The sequence below is a fragment of the Sus scrofa genome, chromosome 18 (assembly GCF_000003025.6).
Source record: "Sus scrofa isolate TJ Tabasco breed Duroc chromosome 18, Sscrofa11.1, whole genome shotgun sequence".
In the NCBI taxonomy this organism is placed as follows: Eukaryota; Metazoa; Chordata; class Mammalia; order Artiodactyla; family Suidae; genus Sus; species Sus scrofa.
In genome coordinates, this window is record NC_010460.4 from 29,133,810 (window position 1) to 29,151,295 (window position 17,486).

At 40.2% G+C, this 17,486-nt stretch overlaps 1 protein-coding gene across 16 annotated transcripts in view; it reads right to left on the reverse strand.

Annotated features, from left to right (window-relative positions):
* Positions 1–17,486, reverse strand: part of ST7 (suppression of tumorigenicity 7) — a 257,080-nt gene that overhangs the window by 105,394 nt on the left and 134,200 nt on the right. For 15 of the 16 annotated variants that reach the window (XR_002340200.1, XM_021078412.1, XM_021078408.1 and 12 more), the window contains 2 exon segments: positions 9,069–9,151; positions 1,714–1,873 (listed from right to left, as the gene is read on the reverse strand). Coding sequence is in view for 14 of the 16 variants with exons in the window: in XM_021078412.1 (XP_020934071.1) it covers positions 1,714–1,873; positions 9,069–9,151 (243 nt within the window). In the remaining 2 variants the exon portion in view is untranslated. 16 annotated transcript variants of the gene reach the window in all.

Consider the following 17,486-nt stretch of genomic DNA (forward strand, 5'->3'; position numbering starts at 1 on the left):
CTCAGTGGGTTAATGATCCGGCGTTGCCGTGAGCTGTGGTGTAGGTTGCAGACGCGGCTCGGATCCCGCGTTGCTGTGGCTCTGGCGTAGGCCAGTGGCTACAGCTCCGATTCAACCCCTAGCCTGGGAACCTCCATATGCCGCGGGAGCGGCCCAAGAAATAGCAACAACAACAACAAAAGACAAAAGACAAAAAGACAAAAAAAAAAAAAAAAAAAAAAAAAGATTCCTCATTAGAGCAACATGCCACATGTTTCAGAGTAGCTGGTTAAAGTAATGTTTCGCTTTGCTCAGGTCTGTTTCTTTCACAGAGTGGATGAGTTTATAAAGTCCTAGACAATTTTGTTTCCTGAGAGGTACCATTCTCTTACACTTGTACTCTCTAGAATGAAATAAGTGTGTACCCAGGGGTGCCCATTTCCACTCATGGCTGGCTGGCAGAGGGTCCATTAAAAGAGTATTGAATCAATATCAGGAATAAAATACATATGCAACACTCTTTGATGCCTATCACCTGGCTAGACAGTTATGAAATATGGACTGAATTATTCTAGATGGGGAAGAAAAAAGATCTAACCTAGCTCTTTAGTTTCTTCCCCTTTGCCCTTCAAGTCTCAGAACTGGTGCCCTCTCCTTCAAAAAGCAAACTTCTTCCCCTACTTTGGATCAGGAACCGCTCTTTTATACTTCATAGCATTGCATGTTTCCCTCATGTAATCAGAGCACCCAACACTTTATCTCCTTCAGTAGACACAAGAGTTCAATGGGGACAAGAACTTTGAAATTTTTTAAAATCATAATATTCTTAAGAATTTGTACAAGGCCAGAGTCATAATAGGGGCTTTAGAAATGTTTACTAAGTTGATGAAGAGCCCAAGCTAAGAAATTATATTCATCCTTCTTTTATGAGTGGAAAAGTTATAGGTCTTGCACGCCCTCATTAATTCATTCACTGGGTTTCAATGGTATAATAGACACTGTGCAAAATGCTAGAGATACTGAAACAATTAAGTTTAAGAATTATAGTACAACTTAATAAATGTTGCTGTAGATAAAAATATTATGAGTTAATGAAGGTAGAGAGATATTGCATCAAGGAGGGCATCCTAGAAGGTAACATTTATGTTGGGCTGGGAAAGATGAACAAGCACAGGGGAAGGAAGACACACTTCTGGGCAGAGGGACATGAGAAAACATGCCATATTCAAGAAATTAAAAGGAGGGGAACAAGATCATGACTGATGTCAAGGTTAGCAAGACAGATTAGAAGCAGCTTATGCTATGCTAAGTAACCTGAAACCTGAGCTTTATCTTCAGTGGAATGGGAACCAATGAAGACTTTTAAGCAAAGGAGTGATGTAATCAGATCTAGTTAGACATAAGATGCTGCAATTAGCATGGAAGAAACTGGGTACATGAAATGAAGTTCAAGAAACTAAGGACAAGGAGGCTAGAGAATCAGGTTGGAACCACTGATCTAAATGATCATTAGTTAAATCAAATGGAAAGAAATAAAATTAAACAAGGTAAACATTTTCTTTCCCACAAATGCTTTTACGCTACTTCTCCAGTAGAAGTTGTCAACTCCTTGGGAAAATAAACTACATTTTTATTTGATGTCTAATCTTTAAAATATTATTCTTGCTGTCTTATAGGCATAATAATTTACTAAAAGTAAGTAAATAATGTTTCAAACTGAAGGACTTTCCTTACCTGAGACACTTTGCCTGTTGGAATCTGAGTCCCCATTACTGGAGTTAGAATTGTTGGAGGAGTTGTTGTCAACCCCTCCCAGAAGGGGGCGCAAGTGGCTCACTGAGACTTGTTCAATGAATGATGTCCCATACTTGCGAAAATACCACCATTCAAATATCTAGAACAGAAAAAAATAAGCATGATTATGGCCTTGTTACCATTGATTTTTGCACATGCCCATAAAATTTATTGCATTTACTTATTATTATAGCCTGAAGCCCCAGCTCCATGCCACTAATCTTACTTGGGTTCTAAAACACGACACCTTTTTATAACTCTCTTGCTCATTTAAAAAAACACAGATAGATGTAGCCTATCATTGCCCTTTTCAGATCTTAACTTCTGAATGCCCTCCAGCTCCACTGTCTCTTTTTGCTTTCTCAGCTATCAAAACCAATCCAGAAGTAGTCTATCAAATGAGACTGGATAATTCATCCCAGGTATAAATGGCTCATATCATCAACAGGGTATTTGCATTATAATAGGAGACTAGACCTTCCACCTAGTATTTCTAATGCAAAAATAGTAGATCTCAATAAACACTGGGTTATTCATACACCTGTTTGGGAGGCAAAGGAGGGTCTTCTCCATCCTATCCTATCACAGCAGCAGATGGCTTCTTACTCAACACAGTCCTTTATAACAGTATACCCAATACCCTGGAGCAGATACTTCAATACGAATTAAATGAACTACTACAAAAAGAAAGTAGGCAAGGACTTGAAGCCTTCTTAAACTTTGAAGTGAATATTCTAATTAGAACTATAATCTGTCCCGTATCCTGAAACATGACAGGTTTTGGGCCAGCACCTCACAATATTTTTCAAGAGCTGTGCAGACCCAAATGGGCAGATGGTGTTATTTAATACGCACATATTTGGTGTCACTTTGAATTATTCTCCCTGGTGCATAACCTTCAATGTAAACAGCAGAGCTCTCATAAACAAATTCAGATTTTAAAATTAGCCCTTAGACATGCTAGTAGCTTAGTGGAGTTGAAACAGTGGAACGAAGCAGTTTGTTTTTAATCTGACAAATAACCATAAAATTAAAATATAAATTTACACATTTAATGGTCTTTAAAAACCTCATCTCTCTACCTTAAGAATTACACAGATTAAGTAAGATGAAAACTAAAAAGCATCATTAGGTTTGTCATTTAGGGAGTCAAAAATAACCCTACTACCTAACTGAAAAGTAAAGACCCTAATATATTTCATGATAGCTGAGTTGGGTGCATTGGTTAGTACTTTTAATTGTTGGGGCTCGGTTACATAATGTGTAAAATAAGGTGACTCAGTTAATGTTGGATGGATGGATGGATGGATGGACAGATGGATGGATGGATGGATGAAAAGATGGATGGGGTGAAGAATGAATGGATGGACAGTTGGAAGATTGGACAGATGGATAATAAGGGCTGGCCTGGTGATTTAATGGGGTATTGTCTAAATAAATAGTAGGATGAATGAAAAGTTTTGTGTTTATTTTGTTTAAAAGGGGAGGTTTTATATATATATATATAAAGAAGAAATCAGAAGAGGAAAAAATCTAGTGGAAAAAGAAACTGAAGTACAAAAGAGTACAAACAACCAAGAGGCATGACACCAAGAGCCCAGAAGAACATTTACTCTGCCTCAAAAAGGTAACTTGCCATTTCTTGCGCTAAGGCAGAATGAAAGGAAAGCATGAATGAAGAGAAGAATATATTCTATTTTGGAAAAGAGAGTGTGATGTCAGCTGTTTCACAGGTAGGAAGACAACAAAGGGATAAAAAACAGATGACATTAATCTCAGTGGAGAAGCAGGTAAGTATCATCTAAGAAAAAGGGAAGTGAAGATGGAATTGGAAATGTCGGGGTTGAAGAAGTGGTTTGGATTTATAACTTGCAGGACAGAAGGGCCATACACTACACTCAGGACCCAGGTCACATTTAAAACATAGACTTGTCAAGAACCCAGTTACCTGGGCCTTGTAACCTTCTCTATCACTATACGACAGAAGCAAAGAGGATGATCAAGGAGCATGGGGGCTGCAGGCTGGGAGTGGAGATCAGGTTTGCAGCTGGCCTAAGGTCCAAACTTATCTTCACCTTCAGGGAAGGAAAAATATCTGACAGAGGGTTAACAATCAAGGCGCTTCCAACTATCCTGCAGACCTAAAAGCTGAATCTTTCCTAAGATGCCTAGGTTCTTCCTATCTAATAAGACCTCCTCTTCTTGAATTACATGTTCTACATATAAAACACTTATCTTCATGAATCAAGGACTTCCCTATACCCTATATCACACTCAGTGCTTCACAACTTCCATGCAGAAGCACCACTGCAATTCCACACCATTCCAACAAACCCATGGGAAACACAAAGATGTCACAGCCTGGAACTGGCTATGTGTTCCAAGGACTAAAGCAGACAATGATATCACAGGATAGATACAGCGATGGTGGAGACTGAAGACAAAATAGGCAAGTCTGGCACTCTCCTTCCAAATAGACTGCCAAACTGACACCTGCTCTAAGTCTTCAAAAATACATCTGGTGGTAAACAATTTTTGGCAAGAGGGGATCCTCTAGGCTTAAAGATGATAAATCAAGACAGTTGGCATGAGTTATAACTCATGCCTTTTTAGTTTCCTGCTAGAATTCTCAAGTATATTCTTTTCTACATACCACTGACTCTTTCAAAGTCCCTCCCAATTCCTCATGACAGAATCATTTTTCTCTCCTGGTTCCTGCCAGTTTTGTTGAGGAACACTTAAGAGCTATGGAGTGGGCCTCCTGCCTCCTTAGTCTCAGCCAATCCCACCTCAGCCATCTGTTCCCTTACCAGTTGAGTGGGCTGTGTAAAGAATTGGTGTTCATGTCCTTTCACCCCCTTTCCTGGCCAACTATTGCCAAGGCTTTAAGAAAAGAGAGGAGACAGAAAAGTGAGGTTCTTGTCAAGGTCAAGAGCCAGTGATCCATTCCAACCTCAGTGTCTGCATTTTCACAGGAGTCAGTTTTTCACGGCAGCACTAATGACTATGGCCAGGATGGGAGGGTCACTCTCCAGGGGTGAAGTCATGGAGACCACTGACAACTGGGAGAGCCAGCCTATGCCATATACCCCAAGCTCTATCAGCTCATTTGGGGGGGGCAGCTTTCCTCTAGACTCTCCTCCTAGAAATTCTGATTCAGTTGGTCTCGAGTGGTACTCAGAATCCATCACCTTAAACAAGCTCCCCAGATCATTTTGACACAGTCAGTTAATTCATTCACTCACTGGATCTACGTGCATTCAATGTATTTCTTTAAAGTTTATTCAGACAGTATACAATTGTACACAAAACACAGCTATGTTTCCAGCCTTTGTGAAGCTTCTATTACATACAGGATAAGACCATAAATGTCACAAATGAAATTATAAGTTGTGGTGAGTGCTGGTCCACATTCTAGACTGGCCAAATCTGACCTAATCCATGGCTGATTGGAAAAAGAAAAAAAATGTTTCCTCCAGAGACATTTGTAGCCTCCCTTCCTCCCCCTTTTTCTTTTCCTTCTCTTCACTTCTTTATCTACCTGACCCATTTCTGTGGGTCTGTTAAAAAGAAAATACCAATCACTAGACACTGTTGCTACCCATCTTCTTAGCCAACATGTTTTTGAAGGGCAGAATGATGCTGAGACAGAGCAGTGGACATTTTAAATCTAGTCTTCACTATATCCTTACCTAGCAAGGCGACCTCCAAGTCATAAGCTTTCTGGGTGCCTATTCCTTAGGTAGTTACTGACTGAAACTGTATGGCTTCTGAGAGTTCCTTCCTCCATCCCAGCAAGTGCATGATTTTCAAGACAAGTACAGTTCAAGTTCTTTAGATGAATGAAAAGAGTTGAAAGGAGAAATGACAATTTTCTAGTCCCACTCCCCTACTCTTGAAGAGGATGGGATCGAGGGCATGATCAGAGAGATCCGAATTCAAATCTCACCATCCGTCTGCTGTATAAACGTGGCTAAATTATTTAAATTCTATCTGTTTATACTCAGAGCATAAAGACACTGGTTATATCAACCAATTAGAACTTCAATGATATTAGAATTAGAATTCACTTAGAATTAAATGAAATAACATATTCAAAGTGCTTAAAACAGTACCTAGCAAAGAGCAGAAAACATAATAAAAGGACCTTTTGTTACAACAGATTCCTATCTATTGTCATCTCATCCACTTACCTGAAAACAATTCTTTTACACCTTATCTATGAATTAATTACTTTATTTAACATTTTAACTTTTTTATTCTTTATTCTTACTTTTAAAAATTATGCACTGGATGCCTTTTCCTCTACTTCTCTATTTAATACATATGTGTGACATGTAGGTGTAGGAGCATGTCTGTGTGCCTGTTGATGGGGATATAGGGATCTATATATAAACGCCAATATCGCGTACAGCACTTTCTCCATTTTACTAACATTTGCAGAAAATTAAGGGGAGTATTTTCTTCACATAGCCAACTTAACACTCTCAAAAACAAAAACCAGAGGTTTTTTTCCATTGAAATAAATATTGCCCACAGAGCCTACGTCAGGCAGACCTGGCATGACCTTGTTAGAACAGATAAAAGACCAAGTTGGTGGGTTTGGACTGTGATAACAGGTGCAGCTCCTGTGGCTGGAACTGAGCTGAGATGAGAAGGCTTATGCCAAGTGGCAAAAGGACAGCTTGAAAGTAAGCAAGGGAGAGAGGTGCCTGGAGGAGATGTGGGCACAGGAACCATAAGGGAAGAGTGAGAAGTAGGTGGCATGACAAACTCATTGCTGGCTTTCAACTTGTGAAATTAAGAATGAGCAGTGATATCTAGTAAAATACACATTGCTGAGTCCTCACTTACTAAACACATTAGTATAAAAGCATTTCAAACACATTTTATTTCTATGTATGTTTGTTCAGTTAATTGATATTTCCTTCAAAAGTGAAATAGTAGGGTTTTTTTTTTCTGTTTGTGTCATAATTATTAGAATCATAGTCAAGTGCCATTAAAATGGTTCAGACATCACATTGCATCATAATTTCAGACTCCAGTGTGGGAATCTTGAGGTCCCCAAACAACCAATTTCCTCAGGGACAGTCCTGCACTTTCAATGTTCACAGCTTGGCTCTCTTGACATTGCTCAGGGAACACCAGTTAGGTAATTGTCTCTCCAGTGCCAGGAAACGAACCACTAAGAAGTTCTATACACACAGCTATTTTGCAAAAAATATCTTATCGTTTACCAATGTTGCCTCTCCATGAAATGCACACGGCATAAAAGAACAGAGTCTAAATAGAAACCTCAACTCTGAGTGCATTTCAAGGGCTAGCAAAGCTGAACCCCCCAAGGCTGGATAATACCAGTGTCAATAATATCTAAAGCAGAAACCTAAAGCTATCAAGAGCTATTCCCATATTGCAGTGACTTCGTTCTCAGTACAGACCAAGCATTTTTGAGAAGACCTTCCAAAATCTTCACACATCAGAGGTTTTCCTTTCCTCAAAGTTTTACGTCAGTCAGAAGTATCCTTTGCTTCCTAAGAATGCTGCTGGATAACATCAAATAACACATCAGGCTTCAGCAGCTGCACTCCACACACAGGAGAAAGCCTTGCCAGCCTGGATTTGCAAAGGTGGTCACGGTCTAAGGAAATCCCTTCATTTGGAGGGTAAGAGAAGTAAGCCGATGGGATGTCACCATCCCTGACTGAGAAGGGAAAATGACTGTTGGTCCTAGAAAACCAGAGTGAAAGGAAATAACCCACTTTCTGGTAATTTATTTATAGCCTAGTGAACCCATACCAAGATACTACTAGAATAAAATCCAGACCTGCCACTTATTCAGCAAGCTAGAAAAACAGCCGAGGAGTTCCCATAGTGGCTCAGCGGTTAGCAACCTGACTAAGATTCATGAGGATGCGAGTTCAATTCCTGACCTTGCTCAGTGGGTTAAGGATCTGGCCTTGCCATGGGCTGTGGTGTAGGTCTCAGACACAGCTCAGATCTGGTATTGCTGTGGCTGTGATGTAGGCCAGCAGCTGTAGCTCTGATTCGACCCCTAGCCTGGGAACCTCCATGTGCTGCCAGTGCAGCCCTAAAAAGCAAAAAACAAAACAAAACAAAAAAAAAAACAGCTGAGAACTTAACCAGAGAGGCAGGAAAATGAGTGACAAAAGCACAGGCTCTGGTTCAAGACAGTCTGGGCTGAAATCCTGCTCCACCATTCGTCAGTATGTGATCTAAGGCAAGTTTTGTATTAGTACAATGGAAACAACACTAGCAATTACGTCATTATATTTGTTGTCCCTGTCTCTATAGTAATAGGTAATCACAGCATTATGTGTAGAGAAAAAAAAAAAAAAGCTTTCTAAAACCTTTCTCCTTAAAGGTCCTTAATATACTTACATTAGACTGATTCCACTATTTTAGATGGCCCCTTTTAAGGTTATTTAAAGAAAATGACTGCAGATGTTATAACTTATTATACCTATAACTATTTTAGAGCATAAGGTAATGGAGCCTGAGCAATATCATTATCATATTGCTTTTTGCCCATTTGGGATATTTTTAAGGGGGCAATGGGGAAATATATGTAAATTTTAAAAGAAAAAGAGATGAAGGAGAAAAAAGCTTAGAATTTCCACATCCACATTAGTACATTTAAAGAAACTGAGCTATACTTCTACTGACCTTATGTCCAATAATCAATTTGGAAAAGGGTGATGAAAAACATTTTAGTTTAAGTCACACTTATTTTATAGCATCTTAGACACTGGAGTTTGACACAAATTATGTCTTCCTTTATTTTCCATTTTGTTTTGCCCTTCAACAAAAGTAAAATATGATTGTTTAAATTTTTTTTCAAATATTTTAAAAACATATAACCTGGAGAGTAAAAGGCCTCTATTGGTCCCCCAATCCAACACATACACACACACAATCACTGTAAGATGCTGGTGTATATTCTTCCAGAATTTTTTCATATTACATATTAATAGTCAGCAGGTGTTTTGTTTTGTTTTGTTTGCCTTTTCTAGGGCCACTCCCACGGCATATGGAGGTTCCCAGGCTAGGGGTCCAATCGGAGATGTAGCCGCCGGCCTACGCCAGAGCCACAGTAACGCGGGATCCGAGCTGTGTCTGCAACCTACACCACAGCTCACGGCAACGCCGGATCGTTAACCCACTGAGCAAGGGCAAGGATCGAACCAGCAACCTCATGGTTCCTAGTTAGATTCATTAACCACTGCGCCACGACGGGAACTCCAGTTTTTTTAAATAGGAAGAAGTCCACCACTTACCAAAATAAGCCCTGATATTAGTGAGGAAGTGCCTGTCAGGGCCACGTAGAACTTCGGTGTCAGTGTGTTCAAAAACATGCTTACTGAAAAAAAAAAGAGAGAGGGAAAGAAGAGGGAACATATGAATACGTCATCAATAAAACCAACTCACATTTTTCTTTCTGGTGTAATTCTTAGAATCATAGTCAAGTGCCATTAAAATGGTTCAGCATTATACAGTCTTGGAATAGTAGGTTCAAGTTATATATTCTAAAAGACAACAACTACATACAAAGAGAAGGAGCAGCTTTTTCATTTCTACCTCCCAAAACTATCGTTGTGAAGATTTTCAGATTCACAGCCAGTGAGGAGTCAAATCAAAGCTGGTTACTAAACTGTTAGGCAAGAATAGAAGATGTCCTAACATGTTTGTGGGACCCACACATCAGAGTCCTTGACGAGCTAACAAGTAGCATTTCAACCTTGGAATAAATGCAAAAATAACTATATTAAAGTTATTAAAGATTCTAATACCAAAGTTACCCCTTAAAAAGAAAGGACAAGTTGATAAAAATTAACAGATACTTGTAAAAGTTTTTTTCCTGTTTTTTATTTACAAGGTCATTAGACTGCTCATCAAAGTAACTGGATGCAGTAAAGATGGAAAATAAGCCACTAAAAATGAATATGTACTGTCAGGGACCTTCCTGACCAGCTCCTGCTGCTCTGTTCATATCAACTACATAGTTCATCTGGTTGTTCATTACGTGATGTCACTTATACATTTTATTAGTATATCTGAAGTCATTATTTATATCTAGATATTACACAGAACTTAGACTATTAACAGCAACTGACCTAAAGGGTTTTTGCACACATATTCACATTTTCTTTACTAAATTTGTTTGTGGAAGGGGATCACATTTAGTCCCAATTTAAAATGAAGGATGTTAAACGTAGGACTTTTATGTCATTAGGGGAAACGGCTTTAGCATTTGTCCTGAGCTCAGCCCAGAAGGCAAAGTCACCAACATGAATGGAGATCCCATGCTCACTCATTCAACAAATGCTTCTCTCTGTTTATGAATGAGACTGTGGACAAAGAATGGAAGCATGAACCAATCACAGATCTCACCCTCTGGAAGGCCAAAGTCTAGCTGGGAAACAGACAAGAAAACAAGAAGTCACCAGACAGCTTGAATAAGTGCATAGAAGGGCCCTGTGAACAGGATTTTATAAGAATACATAAAGGGTATGCATCTCAGGCTAGGGGTCAGGAAGATGTCCAGGAGAGTAAGCAGGAGTTACAAGACCAAAGTGGGCAAGAGGAGGAAAGGAAGGCAATGTGAGCCGAGGGAAGGGCCTGTTTTTTGGCGCTGAGGAAAGAGCACAGGCTTGCACAGGTTGAGGAGGGAAGGGGCTTAAGCTATGGACTCTTTGCAAAGGCACAGACAAGGAAGGGCACACTGATTCCATCCTTCCTGGCTACTGGGCATGCTGCCAATAAATACCCCTTCCCCACACTCACTTTAAATGAACGGGTTGGACAAGACTCAAGACTCATGGTCTGTCACTTGCAGTCACAAGAATCAGAACTACCACAATGTGCTCAGTTAATAGTCACAACTTGACTAAGTGCACTCTTGTGGGGAGGCAGGGAAAGGCAGAGGAGTGGTCAAGCTAGGGCAAAGGCAAGACGAGGTGCAGTTGAGGCAGTTCTGTGTGGCCAATAAAAAATACAAAATTGTGATTTGTCATTTCCCTGTAAAAGCCAGTAGAAGGAGGTAGATTTCTAAAAAGGAAAAATCAATCAAACAAATAACCCTAGAACTTGTAACTGCCAGTCTGATTCTGAGGAACCTAAAATTCTCAAATTCCTCTCCTCACACTATGAATGATCCTACATTTTACCATTATTTTTTTTAAAAAGTCACCAGGCAGAGTATTCACTTGGTTATTCTGCAGTTATAAACATTCGTATTTGTACCATATATTTTTCAGTTAAATTCTGGGGACAATATGAACATAGAATTCAATGAAATCCATTTCTAAAAGAAAGAGGGAAAGATTTGCCTGAAGTTGAAGTGCTTAGGCATCCCTGCTAACTCCCCAGCAACAAACGCATAAAAGAATAGAGGGAAAAGATTTTCTACTGAAAATCGCTGAGCCACTGGAGACAAAAGAATCAAGAATTAATTAAAAAGTGAAAAAAAAGCGATTTCTTTTCAAAGTGAGAAACATAAACATTCCATACTGTTAGTTTTACTTAAGATTGTATAGCAACCATAATTAATAATTAAAACATGCTTCTCTACTATACTCATATAGAAAGGTACTAGAGTTAGAAGAGTGAATGGTGGGCATTAAAAGAAATAGAGACACAAAGAGAGAATGAGGTAAGTAGAAATAAAAGCATTTAGAGAGTGGGAGGTATTCATTTAATAACCTATTTTATAGCCTTGCTGGATATTCTAGCTAATAATCATCCAGACATAACTTTTGACAAATCTGAGCATAAACATCAACAATTAGTACTTGCCAATTCAATCTTTCTACGTATTTAAAGTTTATAACAAAGTACTTTTACATATTAGAGAACTTAATGTTCACTTCAAACTCCATGAGGTCAATGTTATTATTCACAGTTTCACAGCTGGAGGCTGACAAAGCCCTGAACACCAGTTGTCCGGCCCCAGAGCTCAGGCTCATGGCATCACAGGGTGCACATGAAGATATCACTGAAAAGCATTAAGGAACAAAATAGCAAAAGAATAACAGCAGTCTTTCACTAGAAAAGAAGAGGAAGCACTAAATAAATGACAGTAAAAGATGGAAGTTTTTAATACTGAACTTATTTTACCACTGACTCTTAAAAGTAAGTCCACTGTAATCTTATCATCAGTGTACACAGCCCCAGGGTAGAAAGGCAGGAAGCCACCCTGAAAGGGGGCACCCAGTTAAAGATTCCCTTGTTACTTAAGAGGGTGCACCCTGAAAACTGGACTGCCTTAAACCTAGGAATACCTTGCCTCGTTTCATCAGGGTCACTTAGCAATTATTTTTGAAAATATATGAGGGCCTGGATAAAGTACCTAAAAACTGGGCCAGAAAACTGTGGAATGTGTGGTTTGAAACATAAACTGTGTTTTCCTGAAATCTACACACACATCAATATTATTTACCCTCTAGCAGCTGGGGCTAAGGCAAAACAAATAAAAAACAAACAGGTAAAGACTTATCTAGCTTTGGCAAGAACAAATTCATAAAATTATACCAATGTCCTATACCAACCCAGAAACTAAAATTAATGAGTTAGAAGGCTCTTCATTTGATCCAACTGGGCACTCTACCAGGAGACTGTTCAAAGAATACTGCGTCAGTTATTTGAGGGCAGCATCAGTGACTGTATCAGGAGATGTTCTGAAGATGCTGAACTTTAACTTGGCATAGTCTTCTCATTTAATTAATGAGTAAATGGGAAGGAATTACATACAGGCCTGAGAAGAAACTAGGTGGGAGGGGTGGGTAAATGGACTGAAAACTGAATGACTTTTCTAGATCACAGAAGACAGGAGGTAAGAAGATGATACAACAGGTCAACTGTGGGAAGTGAAGAATCACTCCTGGGAGAAGCAAACTGGAAGACCAGAGGGCTTACTCAAGAGTTACACTGAACAGCCCTATGAGGCCCAGTCCTTAAGGAGCCAGCCACGTTTCTGGCCCTTGTGACAGTAAGATTCTGCAGAGCACAAACAATTCCCAAATTACATTCCTGGAAAAGACATTCTGTAAAACAGAGTGAGCACATATGGAGTGTTTGACTCCTTGGGATGTATTTCGCCTTCACCTGGTACAGGCCCTTGAAAGAAAAGGTTCAAGCAGCATCAAAGACTTGAAGGTCCTGACTATATGGAATTGACTATGCAGTGTGACAAAGTCTAGGACACTCAAAAAATATCAGTCTGCTTTGTCCTGTGTTCCGTTTAGTGCTTTGCTAAAATTAGAAAGTTATAACAATCAGCAATCATTGAAATGATTAGGAATAAAGTCCCTAGGAAGAAAAGTTAAAGAAACTAAGTCTAGGGGTTCCTGCTGTGGCTCAACTGAATTGGCGGTGAGTGCTGGTACACAGGTTCAACCCCCAGCCCAGCGCAGCGGGTTAAGGATCCGGATCTGGCATTGCCACAGCAGCTGTCACTTGGAGGATCTGATCCCTGGCCTAGGAACTCCACATGCTGAGGAGCAGCCAAAAAAGAAGGAGAAAAAGAAAGAAAGAAAGAGAGAGGGAGAGAGAGAGGGAGAGGGAGAGGAAGGAAGGAAGGAAGGAAGGAAAAGAAACTTACTTAAGCTGGATGAAAAAAAATATGAAGAGATTTTGTGTAAAAGCATTATGCCTGGGAAAGAGCAGGGTTAGAAACCATGGTCTCTAAACATGAAATAACTGCAGTGGGGTGGCCCTGGGGAAATCCCACCCCCTCCCAGAGCTGCTCTGAGGCTCTAGGGAAACAGGCATTCCCTCAGGCCTTCAGTCCATACTTGCTGAGCCCGCCCTGGGCCAGATGCTGGGGATACACTAGCAAGCAGAGCACTGTCCCCGTCCCCAAGAGACTCACAATCCAAGAGGTAAGAGAGGGAAGTAAAGCAAGAAGCGAATGCATATCAAAGAGGACACAAGCGGGAGTTATGAGGACAGCACCCAAAAGGGGTTAGGCGATCAAGAAAAATTTCTGCAAAGAAAAGCATCCCATCTGAGACTTCTAGCACAAATCAAGAGTTATCCTGCTGTGGCGCAATGGGATCAGTGGCATCTCGGGAGCACTGGTACCCAGGTTCGATTCCTGGCCTAGCACAGCGGGTTAAGGATCTGGCATTGCAGCATAGGTCTCAGTCTCAGATTGGATCTGATCCCTAGCCCAAGGACTCACATGCCAGGGGGTGGCCAAAAAAAAAAAGAAGAAGAGTTAAAAGGTGGAATTACCTGTGGCTGCACGGGCAAGGGGACAGAGAGCCTGAAGGTGCATGCCTGTGGGAGTAGAGGGAAGGGCAGTGCAGGTGTTCATGGGTATGCTGAGGCACAGGAGGGGAATTACATTAGATATGTGCACTGGCTTCCTGCGATGCCTGGTATCCAAATACACAGAATACTGACTGAGTAGCGAATGACTATTCCCAGATGAAGCAAATTAAAATGAGTCCAAATTGTATTCCTAAAAATCAAACGTGTTAGCTGCTATTTGGTACTCTCCAAAATTATTTATGGAGGATTTCTCTCAAATGATTTTCTGCAGTGAGTACACTACAATACGGCCTAACTGAAAGAACACTTAGGAAATAGGGAACTCTTGTATCCTTACTTTTCTTAGTAAATAAATGTAAGTAATACATATCTCAACACTAGAGGAAATCTATAATTTTGAGGCTGTTTCACTGTCTATAACATAAGAATAATATGTATAATACAGGGTTATTGTGAGAACTAAACATGATAGTATTGGCAAAATACCTAACACAGTAGACCCCATCAAATAATATTATTGTTTTTTAGGTTTACGTTACAGTTCCCTTTGGGACTGGGCATCTTATATTATCACAGCATAGAAAGCAGAGGAGACTGAGCTAACGTATAAACAATAGCAGCAGTAATAGTCACTTAGCTTTACCGACCACCTTCTATGTGCCTAGCACTGTGGTACAAACCATGGCCTAAGAAGCAAATCACCTGTACTGTGATCTGTCTTTATGTTAAACATGGATGCCCTATAAGACACATGAAGAGTCAGTTAATAGAAGAGTCCTTTTAACTGGATTCTAGCTGCTTGAGATGGAACTAAACTTCAGGATGAGTTTGAAAGCAGTCATTTTAGAAGGCAAAGAAATTACTGAATCCCTGACATCTACCATGTGACCCTAAAGTTCTGATCTCTGCCTTACCAGATGCTATGGGAACAATCAATTCAGCCACAAGTTACGTGGGAACCACCTGCAGTCCTGTTCCTTAGTTTCTTCAAGTCCCTTTGGGATTCAGGACATACGCTATATTAAAGCCTAAACCACATCCTAAGCATTCTGGTTTACAAATGTTTTAACAGCAAGGGATGAATAATAACAAGACTTTCCAGGCCCTGAAATAAGGACATCAAGGTAGAGTAGGAACTGCCTGCTTCATGCAAAATCACTATGTCTGATTTAGTTACAGAAAGTACAGAGTTCTATACCTATAGCGCACATTAAGGCACATGTTCTTCTAGAAGGAACCCTCTATCAGACTGTTTTTTTCAGACCTCCAAAGTGGTTAGGGAACACACTGGAATAGTTTAATCCAATCCATAACTTGCATTTTTCTATGTGAGAATAGGGCATATTCTCTTCTTTCATTTCATTATTCTTTCAACCCTCCTATCCTTTCTCTTCTTTCCTGTCGGCTTCCACAAAGTAAGGTTACAACATCACTTCTGCTCTTTCTAAGTCACCAAAGGGCAAGAGAGTGAAAAATGTAAGCTTAATAGCTTACTTACACACATGCTACTTTTGAAAATTTTTCCAGATTGCGCAGCTTTTAAAATTAAAGAACTTACCCTTTTTCCCAAAACAACACTGTGATGGACAAACCCAAGCGTAACCCTCACTGACCCCTGCTTTCTGGTGTTCGTACCTTCATGCAACTCCCTCCCCATGAATGGGGGTGGGGTACGTGACTTGCTTCTAACAAACAGATATGTAAGATACCATTTTGATAGCAGACATGCCAGACATTCTCCCTGCTAGTTCAAGGAAGTAAGTGGCCATGATGGGAAGCCCCTGTGACAGTGGACTCCAAGCAGCCTCTAGTGGGTGGCCTCTGTCCAACAGCCAATACTAAACAGAAGTCCTCAGTTCCACAGCAATGATTTCTGCCAACAGTGAGCTTAGAGGTAGAGTCTCCCTCAGTTGAGCTTGCAGATAAGATCACAGCCTGGTAGACATCCTGATCATAGCCTGGTAAGACCCACTGTAACTGTGACCCATCAAACTGTGCCTGTAACTCCAGACCCACAGAAACCATGAGATAATAAGTGTGTGCTGTTAGGCTGCTATTCCTGTGGTCATTTTTATGCAGGAATATAAAACTGATACAATAATGTATAATTCATGAAAGTGAAATCCATGTGGACATCTGATAACTCTGGCTACATGCAGTAAGCCCAGAGAGGGTGTTAGGATAAGCCAACTCAATCTGTCCCAAGAACTTCTTTCTCAACTGTTCATAAATAAAATGTAACTTTAAACTCTGCTGCCATGACAGTACATTATTCCACATGCTGATCTGTGATTGTCTTTGCAAATCCACTAATGTTAGAGTAAAAGCTCAGAGGAATTTTTTAAAATACGGAAATCAAGTATCTTTATTTTACCCTAGTAAATGATCTTTTCTTAAAAAGGGCACATTTTAAATATACAACACTTGCGCATTTAAAAAAAAAATCATTTTTACATCTGTAAAATGGCATCAATTCAACATGATTAAAAGCACACCAGGAACACAGTTTCTCATTTGTTGCTTCTACTTCCCCTCTCCTTGCCCTTCACCCCTAGTCTCTTCGGGCTCTGATAAGGTCTCAAGCTTTTAAGCACCACAATTCCCTGAATAAATCCTGGGGCATTCATCCTTGAGAGGAAAAAGACATGGAAGTATATTTTTAGACCTGTTCTTATGGCAAGAAACCCTCATAAATCATTCTGTCTACTATTCCCTCTACTCTTGACGTTGCCTTGGCAACTTTACAGGTATAATGTTTCTGCTTTACTGGGCATCTGGCTCCACTGAGAAGTAGAACCGAACACATTCTTTCTTTCCTCAGCTGTGATCTGGGAAACTATATCAGAGCAGTGTTCAATCTTCACGGCTCCCTGTCCCTTGCTGGAGGGAGGCCATCTGTCAAGCCATGAGGGACTGTCCAAAGCCGGGTCACATACAAACCTCGGTAAGCCAAAAGGACAAGTGAAGCAAGATCTCAGATGATCTGCTCTCTTTTATTTACAAGGAGGCTGACAGTGAGGAACTATAGTCAAGAACAAGAGAGAGGCTTGTACAAGTCTTTTACATTTTTAGCCATTTAAAACTTGCTTTAATTTAGGATTGAAGATTTAGGAAACTTTTTGTTTCTCATAAACTATTTAACATCAGGAAGGAGAAAAAGACATATTAGCTTGTAATGGGAGAAATCTTCCCCATACTTATTCTGCAGAGAGACAGAAGCCTTGAGGAGACATGGTCCTCCAGGCTCTGGGCATCTCTATTCTAGAAGCACTCACAGTGCCTCTATCACCCAGCACCCAGCACAGAGCCTGGGCCATGGGGCTACTCAATGGGCGATGAATGCTGCGTGCCTGCATAAGGGCAGAGTGTTAGGTGATAAAAGTTATAACGATCATTCCCCAAGAATTCTTATTTAAAAAAGA